The sequence below is a fragment of the Atta cephalotes genome (assembly GCF_000143395.1).
Source record: "Atta cephalotes unplaced genomic scaffold scaffold00001, whole genome shotgun sequence".
NCBI lineage: Eukaryota > Metazoa > Arthropoda > Insecta > Hymenoptera > Formicidae > Atta > Atta cephalotes.
This window is the reverse complement of record NW_012130065.1, coordinates 71,278-86,277: the sequence shown is the minus strand read 5'-3', so window position 1 is coordinate 86,277 and position 15,000 is coordinate 71,278. Positions and strand designations below refer to the sequence as shown.

The 15,000-nt window shown below is 35.9% G+C and overlaps 1 protein-coding gene across 1 annotated transcript in view; it reads left to right on the top strand.

Moving 5' to 3' along the window:
- Positions 1 to 15,000, top strand: part of LOC105617609 (nesprin-1) — a 91,754-nt gene that overhangs the window by 64,051 nt on the left and 12,703 nt on the right. Inside the window, exons 50-54 of the mRNA XM_012199166.1 lie at positions 1,910 to 8,028; positions 8,217 to 8,913; positions 9,018 to 9,314; positions 9,753 to 10,709; positions 14,304 to 14,606. Of these exons, the coding sequence (XP_012054556.1) occupies positions 1,910 to 8,028; positions 8,217 to 8,913; positions 9,018 to 9,314; positions 9,753 to 10,709; positions 14,304 to 14,606 (8,373 nt within the window). The remainder of the gene's footprint in view (positions 1 to 1,909; positions 8,029 to 8,216; positions 8,914 to 9,017; positions 9,315 to 9,752; positions 10,710 to 14,303; positions 14,607 to 15,000) is intronic.

Sequence of the window (15,000 nt, the reverse complement as noted above, 5' to 3'; positions counted from 1 at the left end):
TCTTATTTCTAATCATAAATCATAGTAGTTTTATGTTAGATATATAAATATCAGTTTAATGTGATCGAGAGTTAATTTTATTAAGTAATTGTATATATTATTCTTTACGCAAAATAATGCCGATTTTTTTATTTATCAACGGGCAGGCTTTACAGGAAGAATTAACGAGTCGTGCACATCAAGTCTCAGAACTCGAATCATTGCCGGAAGTGAGCGCGCTAGCAATAGCGTTGAAGGAAGCCCTCTTGGACGTAATTGACCGTCTCCAACGAAAGCAGCAGGTATCCAACGCTTCGGGGGCTTTCGCAAATATCACTACTCTTCATGGTGGCTCGGTTGCTTAAAGCGATATTACAAAGAATTCGGAAAAATAAATTTTTAAACGGAAAAATAATTTTTGGAACTTGTCAAAGCTTCGCTATACTGGAAATAGAAAATAAAAAGCTTGCAACTTGCAATTATTACAAAGCTAATAAGCTTTGTAGAGCGGATAAAAAATTATAAGTAACGGATAAAATTAATTGGATAGTCATATAAAATTTAATGTTTCCTGTTTTCACATAAACATCATAAATCTACAAAACTATTTAGTCTCTTGAGTCTTTAAGAGTCTGAAATAGTGCCTTTGAATTTGGATAGTCATTCCGGAAACAACGTGTAATATACGTCAATTAGATGATAATGAACGCTTTGTAATAAGCGGCAATAAATATAATGCAACTCGGTAATATCGGCAATAGACATTCTAGTCAAGGTTAATAAAACAATTTCATTTTTGCATGCTTATACGAATATAAATCGTTTAATGTACAAAACATTATTTTGAGAATATTTTTTTTCTTTTATCTTCATCATCGTTGCTACAAACACATGCGCTTCTCATCATGCACATCGTTTCATTATAGATATCATGCACCGTATGTTACTTATTTAGTTCATTGTACATTATTTATATCATGTGATTATTATGTATTTTCGTTTATCTTAAGGTGATGGATGTAATATAGGCATTGCATGTAATCAAGGAATGTTAATACATTGCTGTAATATTTCATGTAATTAAAGAAAATTCTCATTAATACCTGTCCTTCTTCCTTTTATTGTACGTTAAATATGATAGTTATGTATCATATTTAGTTCGGCATAAATAATGTAAATAATATCGCGTAAATAATAATTTCTAAGTATGTATATGTACGACATACTGATAGATAAAACCGTTAAACTAAACTGTTTTAAAATGTGTGCATATATTATTCATATTATTTTTATATGATTGAATATTATTCATACTATTTTCATATTATAAATCATCTAATTGCAATGTGTCAATATCTAGTGATAATTAACTTTATTTATTATTAAATATAAATTATTAAATATTTATTATAAATATTTATTATAAATATTTATTATTAAATATATATTATTAAATATATTATTAAATATAAAAACATAATTGAATTTTTCTACGTTACAGTTTATATATAGTTATATGTAGTTATATATAGTTATATGTAATTTAATTATCACAAGCTATAACATGTTGTAAATAGTTTCTTATAACAAAAACTAGATAGTATTATCAGAAATAATTTGTGTTAGATAAACGATTATTATCCATTGTTACTCTACTAATTAAATAAATTCCAGTTTGAATATTATCAGTCTCAGTTTCTGTTTTAATCCGTAACAAAAAAAAAAATAAATCTAATATTTCATTTATTTTTCACAATTAAAATAATTAACAATAATTTTAAATATAAAAACGTATTCATTAGTTCGAAATATATACAGAAATAGATACAAATATCTTTGCAATAAATATCTAAACTAAATATAATATACTATATATAATGCCGCAAATATATATTAGTGTATTATTTCAACAAAATTGTTATCCTCGTAGGAGATCTGTGATGAGGAAGCTCAAGCTGACGATGAATCGACAGAGAGAGATAATGCTACTTTGGATGAAGCACCCTCAATTCATTCTTCCATAGAAGGCGGTTCGCCATCTTTGGCTGATGTTTCTTTACAGACAGGTCAAAGTTTACTAATCGACGACGTTGTCGCAAGAAAAGCACAACTCACAAAACAGACGTCTACAACGCAGATGCCGCCGTCAACCACGTGCCATTCTCTCACCACGCAGACATCACAAGATTTATTGCCGAGCGAGAGTGCTCAAACGCAGGAAGCTATAAAGGTTTTAAAAACTACAACAGGCGATCATGATGTAATCGAAATAGCGACCAAATTCGTACCGTCTAGTTCTAGTCAAGAAATAGCGCGTCGGGAACAATCCAGTATTCTATCCAGCGAAGATATCGTTGTCGATATGAAGTATCAAGACGCGAAGAAGACCGATAGTGCAACGAGCGAATTAAACATTGTCCACGCTGCACCACAATCGTTTGAGACGATTTTGGTCGAACCAGACGACATCACTACCGAGGTAGTCGTCGACGCTGATGGCACCAAGAGAATAATCGTAAGAAAGTTACGACGTACAGTCACCAGCAAGCAAACCACACAACAGCGCGTGTCCACAATGTCGACAGCAGTCGGAGATACGCCAACGATGATGCAAGCTTTCTCAGAAGCTGCGATGAGAGATCAACAAGTCACCATGACCAGAACAAGACCAGATGGGACTATCGAGACTACGACAAGGCAGATTTACGGCGGCAAAGTTACTACAAGCGCCCCCGTCGAAGGTATCAATGTAGAGGAATATGAATCCGAACCCCGTTACACACGCATGGTGACGCAAGGTCAGATAGGAGATATCAGCTGTCAGCCTGTCGAAGAGGAGATACTGATGGAGGGTGGTGAGTATCAAACGAGGACATCAAGCGTTCATGCTGTGGTGCAACAAGTCACAAGACGGGTGATTAAGCGAACGCGTAAAATCATCCGAAAAGTTATCATCGTAGATGGTAAAGAGACCACTACTGAAGAGGTAATCGAAGAACCTGAAGAAGTAGAAATAGATGAGCAGGATATACCACATATCAGCATCAATGTAGTTAAGAGCGAAGATCAAAAGACTTTCCCAGTGGAAAAGGCAATAGAGCAACGGGAAGCATCAGAGATGTCAATGGAATCTTATATCTCCGAAACTCCGATGCAAGGACCATTTTTTGGACCATTTGCTAAAGATATAATGAGCGTATGTCGAGATAAAGCAGAGGAAATCACAAAAACTTCAGTAACAATTGCGGAAGAAGATGACATCTTGAAAATCAAAACATTGGATACTGAAAATCGCAAAAAAGAAATTACATTGTTAGAAGAACCTACGATAAAAATAGCAGACTCTACAACGGACATAGCTGATTCTAAGATAAAATTAACGGATTCTACACAAATTGCAGTGCTCTCTTCTTTGAAAGAGCACATAACACAAGATGAAAATTTGATAAGCATTCAAGCTGATGAAGATATTTCTACTATACAAAGTGACGAAAATGTAGCACAAACAGAAATTAAATCACAAATGATGGATAAACAAGAATACAAACACTTTCCTACCGAGGTAAATGGCACAAGTACACTTGCGATCGATAATCAAGCGCTAATCGTTGCTGAACGATCTGCTGTTTTGCAGACTCCTGTTGAAGATATTGTAACGGTACAATCGGAATCTGTAAAATTTCCATTAGAGCCGGCCGTAACAGATGATGAACCAGTGGTCACCAAGGCTATTTGTAAGTCTGACGATGCACCAGTAAAGAGCGAAACACTCAGTATCGAGCTAGAAAATGGCACGGTAGAAGTAGAGACGCACCATGATGATAGCAGCACTGTAGAAGCAGATAAAAATATCGATGTATTGAATGTTGTATTAGAGAAAGAATATGCTGAAAAAGAAGAATCGAAAAGAAAAATCTCTCTCGAATCATCCAAAGAAGTTACAACTTTAACATCACTTCAAAAATTGGAGCTAGGAAACAGATCGATTGCTTTAACAAGTAAGTTAGATATTTCTGAGTCTGACAAAAATGCGGAAAAACTTACTTCAAAATTGAAAGATGCGGAAATATCTTCCAAAGAACGACAAATATCACCAGAATTGTTCATAAGTGAGGAAAAAGATAACTCTAGGGATGAAGCATTTAAACCAGAATACAAACCGATGTTTCATAAGGTTGAAATATCTCTGTCGGTGCGTAAAGAAGATGAAAAAGTGGAACCATTAGTTTCCATCAAAACTCAGGCAGAACGGCCCGAAATTGCCCCGTATAGCATCGTTAAAGAAGATGTAGATATTAATCTTCCAGCGGACAAGGAAACGACAGAAGTGATATATGATAAAATTGTACAGACCACCGCCTTTCTCACTGCTGAAAAAGAAACAGAAACCTTACAATTAAGTACTGCAGAAAAAGAAGTCGATGTTTACATCGAATCATCAGAAAAGAGTAAATCGGACATTACAAGTCATAAAAGTAGAAAAAAGAAACGGTACAAGGATGAATCAGAATCCTTGGAAAAACCAGCAGAAACAGATTCTAGCACTTCCATTGCTACATCAATTGCCGAATCTATGGAGATCAATATTCCATCATCTGATTCATCCAAACATGCTAGTGAGCAACCACAACCGGACGTCGCAGATATTATCAAGTCCGAATCTTCTCTAAGCTTAGATGACAGCATTGTGGCAGAGAACGACGGATATCAACCGGACGATAAAACTATGGATGAATTGTCGATTGCGGTGGAAAATGAAGATGGCATAAAGAAGAAAAGGAAAAAGAAGAAGAAACAAAAAGTTCGGCCACTTCAAGATGAAGATTTGACTTATATGCCCAAGACTAGTAGTGATGATGCGGCGTTCACAGACAATAGTCTTCCTTTAGAAATTTCTGAAGTAAAAGACATGACCGCAGAGGATAAGACAAAAGAGGACATCACAATAGAAAAAGATGGTCGAATTATAGAAGAAGAAAAAATGAAAGAAGATACAACGAAGCCAGAAGATGAGGCAAAAGAAATTAAAGTCGAAACAATACAACAAGAAAATAAACGCGAAACTACGTTAGATGATGCGAATACTCAAACAGCTGTAGAAACGTGTGATGTATCGACTTCGCTTACTCCAAAAGAAGAGGAAAGTCTTTCTACGTTCATGCAAACCTCTCCTGAGCCGATACCGATCACTTTGGAAGAAGAAATACAAACAGCTAAAACTGAAGAGATTCATATGGAGACGCAAACATTTTTAAAACCCGGGCTTGATTTCAGCGCGCAAACTATCGCGGAAGAAACACCGGAAGTAGAAGATTCAGGTGTACAAACTATGACACCCACGGCGACGCCAATGGAAGAGTTCGCTATTCAAACTAGTCCAATAGAAGATATTATTCCTGCCTCAGTGGAAACGGAAGATTTTCAAGCACAGACGACTAAAATTGATGTTCACTCCATGGAAATACAAACTTCACCTGTTGAATTATCTTCAATGATAGCGACTGAAACTCAAACAGCAATAAATACTGTAACAGAAGTCGAGCAACAGACTACTCCACCACTAGTAGCAGAGAAAATTATTATGCAAGAAATTTCTATTCAAACGTTGTCTGAAGTGCCAGAATTTTTCGAAAGAGATATGCAAACAAGTGCCCCGATTAGTCCAGAACAACTAGATGTTTCGCATACAGATACTCAAACAATCGCAGAGCCAGAAATTCCTGCTGAAACGACGGAAACACAAACGACGCCTGAAGAGAGTCCTCGAAAAGTGGAGTTGCAGGAATCTGAAATGCAAACAAAATCACCTGAGCAAACCAAAGAGACTATGATGCAAACAAGTCCAACTATAGTTAGTCCGGAACCTACACAAGTGTGCGAAGAATCTGCTCAAACTAGCATTGAAGATATGAAACAAACTATAGAAGAAGAATCACAGACATCAGAAATCAGTCCAAAGAAAACTGAAACTTCTGATAGTTCGGTGCAAATAAAAACAAAAGAATTGATACCACAAATTGAAGAAAGTGTACAAAATATTCCCGAAGTGCGTGAGATCAGCTCACAAACATCACCAAAAGAAGAGAAACAATCAATTGAGACAATCTCAATATCTCAACAGACATATGTTCCTACTCATACTGTTGAAGTATCTACGGAAGATTTTAAAACAGGAATAGTTGAAACAGAAGATCTGAGCAAAATGCCCGTTCCAATTACCTACGAAGAGATGAAGAAGAAAGAAAAAATAGATTTAGAAAAAACTCCAGCAGCACCTGATGTACAAGTACCAGAAATTGTGAAATCCGTAGAGGAAGTAAAAGAAGTAGAAATCGTGAATAAGCTGATATCAGAGATTCCTACAACGATCCTAGAAAATATCGTACAGATGAATACTCCCGTCGAAAAAGAAACAAAACATGAATTTTCAGAAATATCTATGATAGTAGAACATCCAAAACCAATGGAGATTATTACAAAAACAAAAGAATCTACGCCATCTTCCATGTCAGAAAAGGATAATACTTCGGATACGTCATTTGAAATCCATGTTCACGCGACTATAGAACTATCCGCCAGTGATACACTCGATAGTGTTGCATCTGTTAGCAAGGAAACGACCGATACTTCGCAAGATACCACGATTGCTGAAGATCTCAATAATGACATAATCGCGGAACATGATAATAAGGTATCGAAACGGCAAAAAAGAAAAAGAAAGCATAAAATCATGGAAATCATTGTACCGAGCAAGGATAAGTCAGAGCTTGAATCCGCATTTAGACAATCCATGGAATCTCAAGATACTGTCGCAGAACTGTCTTACTGCGATGTTGCCAAACAGCATACCAACAGACAATCTCCGATGGAAAATGATGATATATTGGAGCAAGTGGCATCCGAATATCCTTCTCAGATAACATCACAGATCGAACCAGATGTGAAATTGGAAGACACTGCATTAAAAACTATGATAGAAAAAATTAATCGACGTGAAGAAGATATTCAAGAAACATCTTTGGATATTTCAACTACCTCGGAAGTAATACCTGCATCAATGAGTGATCCATCTGTAATCGAGTCGAATAACATTCCAGAAACAATAGTACCTGAAGTAGCAACAATGCGAAAAACATTTGCGCTTAATAGACCGATAGTAGAACCATTGTTAATATCGTCGGATCAAAAACCATTCGTATCTACGCAGTTGTCGCCCGAACCAATGGATACTACTGAAGAGCCGCTAACGCCCATAGAAATCGAGCAACCTATTTTGAATAAAGAAAATATTAAACCATTGCGAACGGAAATCAAGACATACGCCGAAGTAATATCTGAAACACCAGCAGAAATATACGAAAAGAAAGAACCGCAATTGTGGAAAGAATCCGTTATTCAAGTATCGTCTCCTCAAGCATTATCTGCGGCTTTCCTTTTAAAGGAATCTTTAGGATATAGCGCTAAACCGCAACATCAAGGAACGCAAACAATGCAAGCAGCTAAAATAATAACTGACCGAGTAAAGAATCTACAGAATACTAACGAATCGAGTCATTTAGGTAACATCTTGCATATCGCACATTTAGAAGAAGTCACCACAGAAAGACTTGCGGAGGAGCGCTCGTCGGATGTTCGCAGAGAACTGGCGCAATTAAAAAATGCTGTTCAAGAAAACGATGTCATAGTCGTCGAAGAAACTCTCGTTACCGTTGTCGAAACAATCTCAACTTGGCTAGAAACCATTGAATATCGAATCTTCTTAAACAGAGAATGTCCGACTGGACCTTCTGACGAGGATGCCAGAATGTTCATTGAATTGAAAGATGAGGTGAATAATGTAGAAGAAAGTGTCCGTGAGCTCGATAATATTTGGAAGCAATTAGAGACAAGCTATCCGAAAGAGGAACGGGAGAAATTACGAGAATGTGTAGACGCCCTTGAGCATCAAGTGAAAATTATCGAGCATGTTACTACTGACGGAGAGAAACACGCTAATAAACAACTCGCACGATGGGATGAATTTCTAAATAGCATTAATAACATATATAGGTAAGATACTACATAAAAATATTAATAAATAGCATTTGTTTAATAAATTTTTGTAGTGTATCTTTTAATATATTTCATTAAAACCAAAAATAAAAGTAGAAGTGATAAAAAATAAATATAATTTTAGTTTAATCATTAATTTCCTTTTTTTCTATGAAAAAAGGAAATAAAATAAATTCTTGTTACAGATTAGTCGAAGAACAACGTAAAGAGCTCGATTACATAATCGAAAGCGAGTATTCCACACAATGGAAATTACAGGAACTCGATAAATTAGACAATACCAATCGCTGTCATATGTGGAAGACAAGTAGTCTTCTCGATGCTGTTCAAGAATTACTGCGTGATCATCCCGGCAAGATTATACCTGAAGAAATCTACGCAGCGCATGAGATGACAAAGATCATCGAACATGGTATATGTATCGAACGAGAACGTCTTCTCCAATTGCTTGCTTTAGCCGAAGAATATGAGCAAACTCTTCAGGAATTTGCGCAAATTATCGAAATCGCTGAAAATTTGCTGGACAGTCCGATATCCGTAGTAAGCCTGGAACATCTTCAGGAAGAGATGCAGAAGCACAGAAAATTTTTCGTCAATCTGAACCACTGTCGCGCAATTCTCGAATCATTGGAAGGTAATCTAGATTCTGAAACCAGAGCCAAACACTCTGGTTTGCACGAAGAACTACATAGTAAAGCAACAGCGCTGCTCGATCAAGCAGCTTCAAGAGCGCAACAAATGGCTTTGGCGGCATCGCGATGGATGCTACTCGAGCAGGGTGTAAAAGAAGAAAGAGGATGGCTCCAGGTTGCACATCAACGAGTTCCTGATCTTCAAACGGTGACTTCGACTGACTACGATCAATACATTTCTTTATATCAAGTTAGTAATTATATTAATACTATTATATTAAAGCTTACAAATATTAATTTGTGATGTATGAACGTCCCGTATTTAATTTTAATAATTAATTTGTCACATTTCAGTCTCTATCATTGGATGTAGCAACTCATCATGCACGATTAATTCATTTACTCGGTGTGGCACGTAGCCTCCGTGATCTTATCGACATCGAGGATCCTGATCGATATAGTGAAGCTCTAGACGTGATCGTCAAACTGCAAGACAATATCGAATCCTCTTTAAAAAGACTATTGGCTTTTAGAGAGAGTTGGAACAATCAAGAGATACTAACAAACCGCGTAGAACATTGGATAATAATGGCCGAGAAGGAACTTGCTACATTACATGATCCATCAGGAAGTTCTATGCGTCAATTCTGGGTAAGCATTCTTTCGATCTATGTCTAGATTTTTGTTAAATATATTTAACTTGTTAGTAATTTAATAAAAATATTTAGCGATGTGAGCTGTATTTGTACACGCATTTAGGTCACATTTTTCCAACACTTTGGCCTTGTGCCATCGAAAGCACATGTCTTCTCTTTCACGCGAGCCGTATTTTTAGTACGATTAAAATTGGAGAACGAAAAGTGGATTACGTAACGTATTAGCTTCATTTTTATCATCATCATTGCGTCATCCATTTTTTATAACAAAAATTATGGTCTGCAATTATAATGTAATGTATTCCGGATTTCTACAATTCAAATGCATATTGCAAGAAAGAACTGATGTTTTATTTCTATACGGCTATAATTTTCGATATAACTACACAAGTAATTAAATATAAATTCTATAGCGATCTTTTTACGCTTGCAGGAATTAAAAGCACAATATGAGGTTCACAATAACATGCGTAACGAAGCAGACAATTACTTCGAGCAAGCTCTACGAATTATACCTCTGTCGGACGAAATGTTGCAGCGACAGTTTCACTACGAGTTGCAGGGTCGTTGGAATGAGGTTAGTAATAAGATCAACGAAATTCAAAAAGATGTCACTCGCAGCATTTCCTCGGACGAGATCTCGTCGAATGAGAAACTAAAATTACTCGAGAAGGAACTAAATGAGTTACGAATGACCATCAATAGTTTCCATGGAGTGCTGAAAACAGAAGAAGAACTAGATCTATATGTCGAAAGACTCACTATATTGTTCGAAAGAATCTCTTTAATTCAGAACGAGATAGGTAGATTAGGTCTTTTACCAGCGGCGGAGAGCGAAAGAGTCGGAATTTTATTATCATCGGCGCGTTGCGTAGAAGGGCAGATAAGCGAAGAACTAGATTCGGCACAGCTACTCAGAGAAAAGATTCAGACTCTTCAACGTGGATTAAGTCGCTTTAGGAAGGCTCACAAAAGATTATCGATGATATTGGATCAATGCGAAGGTAGCGAAAGACAAGAAAGCGATCTGGTAGCCGCAGCTGTAGATCGTTGTCAATCTGTCGCCAACGAATTAGCTGTCCTCTGGCAAGATCTAATGGCATTAAGACAGATGCTGCATAATTTACCAACCGGCATGAGAGTGACAGTGTCGCCAGTGGGCATAGAAAGAGACTTGTCTAATATACAGGATGTACACACCGAACTTGAATCCAGATGCGCGCATCTGCTTTCGTTGCTGACGAATAGATTGGAGTTATGGCGACGATTCGAGAGGCAGCTGGAAATGGTGCAACAATCCGTTCAAGAAGCAGATTATATGATGGAACTATTAACCGTCCAAGACTCCGTTGATTACGACAGATTGCTGAAGGCCACGGAGCGCCTCGAGGTGAGTTATTTTTTCTTTACGTTATATCAGTTTACGCTAAAGTATAGCAAGTTTATTCATGATAATAATATTGAGCAATGAAATTATCATTGACTTTTAATGACTTTATTTGGAATATCAACAAATTCATTATAATGTTATTTATTATTCGCCACGAATGGATACTAATTAGGAAAATGTATATTTAAGTTGGACAAGAAAATTTAAATAGATCGTAATCTCGAAACTTTCAACTAACTTTTCTAGCTTACAAATGATTAGTTAAAATTTTTTACCGTAACAATACTATGACATCATCGAACGAATCCGATTATAAATATAAGCCGATTTTATCAGTGATTCAAAATGTACACACGTGTTACAAGAACGTCGCGTTTCTCAACGCGCGCAGGCGTCATGTTCCCGCTCTCGCATATTTTCGCGGCTTAGAGTCACGTTATCGTACGCTACCGCAGTGCCTATCAGTGCCGCGGGATCCGTGGTCACGTTTACGTCGCTGCCGAGAATATCCACAAACTCGTTGATATCTTTCGAAATACTTTATTGCGTTGCGACCTGCATTATCGCTCGGTCGTGGCCGAGAGATAAACGCGAATCGAATGAGGCAGTTCTTTATGAACCGGCGCGACTCTTCGACGCTGGAATTCCACGACGAAGACGAAGCACAATAAATAGCCTCAAGGTAACATCGCCCCGCTCGCGGACGGTGAGTGTTTTCTTGAATGGTGCGGTCGCGTTTCCGCTCCGCGTGTCACGTGTCGAACTCCGAATTGCATGAAGAATATTTGGAACAGAATTTCCGGAGTTTCGCGTTTTAATAGAAAGTTATTGTGACATTAGAATTGAAGTTAAACACATCACTTGTTAGTGATGACTTAGTAAGTTTTCAATAACAATCATCGCAAACATAAACGTTGATAAAATTCATTGAAATTAACTACATTTCTATCTAAAACGAAATCGAAAGTGAATAACTCGCATGCTTGATAGCTCGAATGATGAGGTTTTTTTTTTTAAACGCTTCATCGCCGTGAAATAAGCGCATTCATGCGTTATCTGCAAAAGGAAACCGGATGTACATTTGTGCGGGACATAAACGTCGCTATCCTTTCGACACCGCGCGTTGCATGTGTTGATAAAAAAAATACGAAACGATTAATTATTCTACAGAAATTTACATTAAAAAAATAATTTATTGCTACGGCATATATGACATTCCTTCTTAAGAATTATTACTTTGTATCGTTTTTATAATATACCGCTTAGGCACAGTTTCATCAATGTAAGATTAACTTTAATTTCGATTTATCTTTTTCTAATTTTTTTATTCTAATTCTTCTAATTCTTTTCTTTATCTTTTTCTAATTCTACTGTTTATCTTTTTCTTAGAATTAATATTCATTCTTTTTCTAATTCTTAAAATTAGAAAAAAAATAAAGAATAAATTAAACCGAGGTAAAAGTTAATATTACATTGTTGGAATCGGGCCTTAATCATTTTGTAGTCGCGTGAACTGCATAGGTTCTTTTGTATGAACTCTTTACAACATTCGCAGTCGACTTTATTATAAATACGAGAACCGATCATGTGATATACAGCTTTAATAAAAAATAGCTCGAAAAAAGTTGTTGATTTCTCGGCGCTCAAGATCGTTATTAATATTTCTTTCCGGGGGTGATCGATTAACTCTCTGCGAATATGTGAATGCGTATATGAGAAAATGATTTCGTAAGGATTTATTTCCGCCGAATCATCGTGTTTCTCTTCTTCTTTTCTGCAAATGAGACCGTTACGCATCATGGAATCGAGACATAAGAAGCAAGTCTATGCACACACCGTTAGCCATCGATGAGTATTAAATCAGCATATATTATGCCAGGCGTGAAGTCGTTACAAGCAACAGGTCGTCTGTAATGAGATAGTATATGTAAAGCAAAGAATGTCTCGCAATTTCTCGTTTCATTGAGCGAGATATATAAACGTTATTATACTAAATAAAAGTGTACAGTATAGTTATTATCATGATTTCTTCGCATATAATTATACATCATGATATATCTACGATCACTCATACAATTACACGCGTAACATAAACGCAATAATTAAACATGATAGAAATCGATCGAAATAAGTAAGCGATAGACTTTAGGCGATAGAATTTACGCGATTCATTGAGCGAAGAATAAATCAATATCGAATATATAAAATGCAATGAATTGCATTATAATTGGCGAAATGATAATATTATAATTGCAAACGTGAGGTGTTTTTTGTTTGTAAAATACAATCAATTTCAACTGACTAGCGATATAAATGAGTCAAATGTTATTTTTTACGAGATTCACGAATAATCTTTGTAATCTCTAGAATCTTGAAATGACATAATAAATGTACCATCTTAGATGATGCGTATTTGAAAATTCTATCTCGCAATAAATATAGCGTGCACTATATATCAATGATGACTAGAACTCATCATTTTAAAAACAATTAAAATACAAAAGATGATATAAATGATTATAGTCATTAACATTATATCATAACGCGGTATGTAAACTATGGCACGTGGAGAAATGTATGTCTAGGAGCGCCGTGGCTGTTCAAACATATATTTATGATTTCCTCTTCCAGTATATTGTCTATCGATTTATCTTCGCGACTCACCAGAATTTCTAAACGTCAAAATGTTCTTCAACATTGATTGATAATTAATATTAATCTACTTTGACGTACAATGCATAAAGACAAATAAAACACAGTAAAGTATCAGTCGTAAATTCCTCACATAAATTACTTGTATGATCGAATAACTCTTTTTAAGGAAATTTTTTTTAAAGTTTATTTCTTTACGTGATAGTATAGATTTTGGTATTTGATAAAAATTAATATTCTCTCTTGATAATAAGATAATGCACTTGCGTGTGCCTTTTCTTGGAAAATTCAAGAGGTGAATGAACTAGAGTACACGACATAAAATTAGTTCAACCATGTTCTGACCGAATTCATGTAACTCTCCAAATGTGCTAGTCTCGTGCCGCAAATTTATTTATAGCGTGTTTTAAGTAAAACCGGCGCTTTCTTTGAATTGTTTGACGCAAAGTCCATACAGGCAAAATTCTTAAAATTGAAATAGCAACGTTGGATAAAAATAGACAAACATTGCAAGGTTTCAATCTGTGAAAAAATAAGTTCAATCTCTTTTTCGTTATATATAGTGTATCCTTAAAAAAAATCAATGATTAATGGAAAAATATATTTAACAAATTATTGTTACCTTCTTTTCTGTGAATGAGGATTTGAAACGTCTTTAATAATTCTTAAAAAGTATTCAACATTATAATATTAATTTAAAGAATGAGTGTAACGGATAATAATTTTCATTAAAATGTACTTATAAGCATTATCTTTCAATTTTAATGTTCTATTTTTTTGTATTAAAACTCAAATTTATTTAATTAAAGCAACAAGCTGTTTGATTTCTAATATTTGCAAAATGTTTATGTACAAATATTGATTATATACTAAATATTGAATATAAGTACATATATATTTCAATATATTATATTTTTTCCGATTTTTTTCTTGAAACGGCAGGGTTTGAACGGCGATTTGGGTGCTCGAGAAGTTCTCATTGGCGAATTACGTGCCGCTGCCGAGCCTCTGCGGGAGAGTTGCGCCGCAGAGGTCCGCGAGAGGGTCGACGCCGCAGTAAATGAGGCCGTACAGGCTTGGGAGGACACAAGGGCCGAATTGGATGCCCTTTGCACCCGATATCAACACGCGTGCAGGCTCTGGCAGCAATACAGAGATTCTAGCGCCGCGGTGAAGGCTTGGGTAGACACCCAAATGAACAGTGTGGTAAATTTACCACCGGAGGAAGCAGTCAAGCAAGTTAAGGTAGGTGATGTATAAATAAAAATAAATATTTATATATTTTGTTACTGGTATAAATTAAAGCTTACTTTGAAAGTAGTCCACTTTTGAAAATCTTGCTAACTTCTACATCGCGGAAACGGAAGAAACGTGAGAAGAGCCGTTAATAGCTGATAATTAGCAAACAAATCTGTTAAGTAGTGACCTTCACAAGTATTAGAAAGTTACATAAGAGAGAGAGAGAGAGAGAGAGAGAGAGAGAGAGAGAGAGAGAGAGAGAGAGAGAGAGAGAGAGAGAGTAGTAGTAAGTAAGTAAGTAAGTAAGTAAGTAAGTAAGTAAGTAAGTAGTAGTAGTAGTAGTAGTAGTAGTAGTAGTAGTAGTAGTAGTAGTAGTAGTAAGTAACGTAAGTAAGTAAGT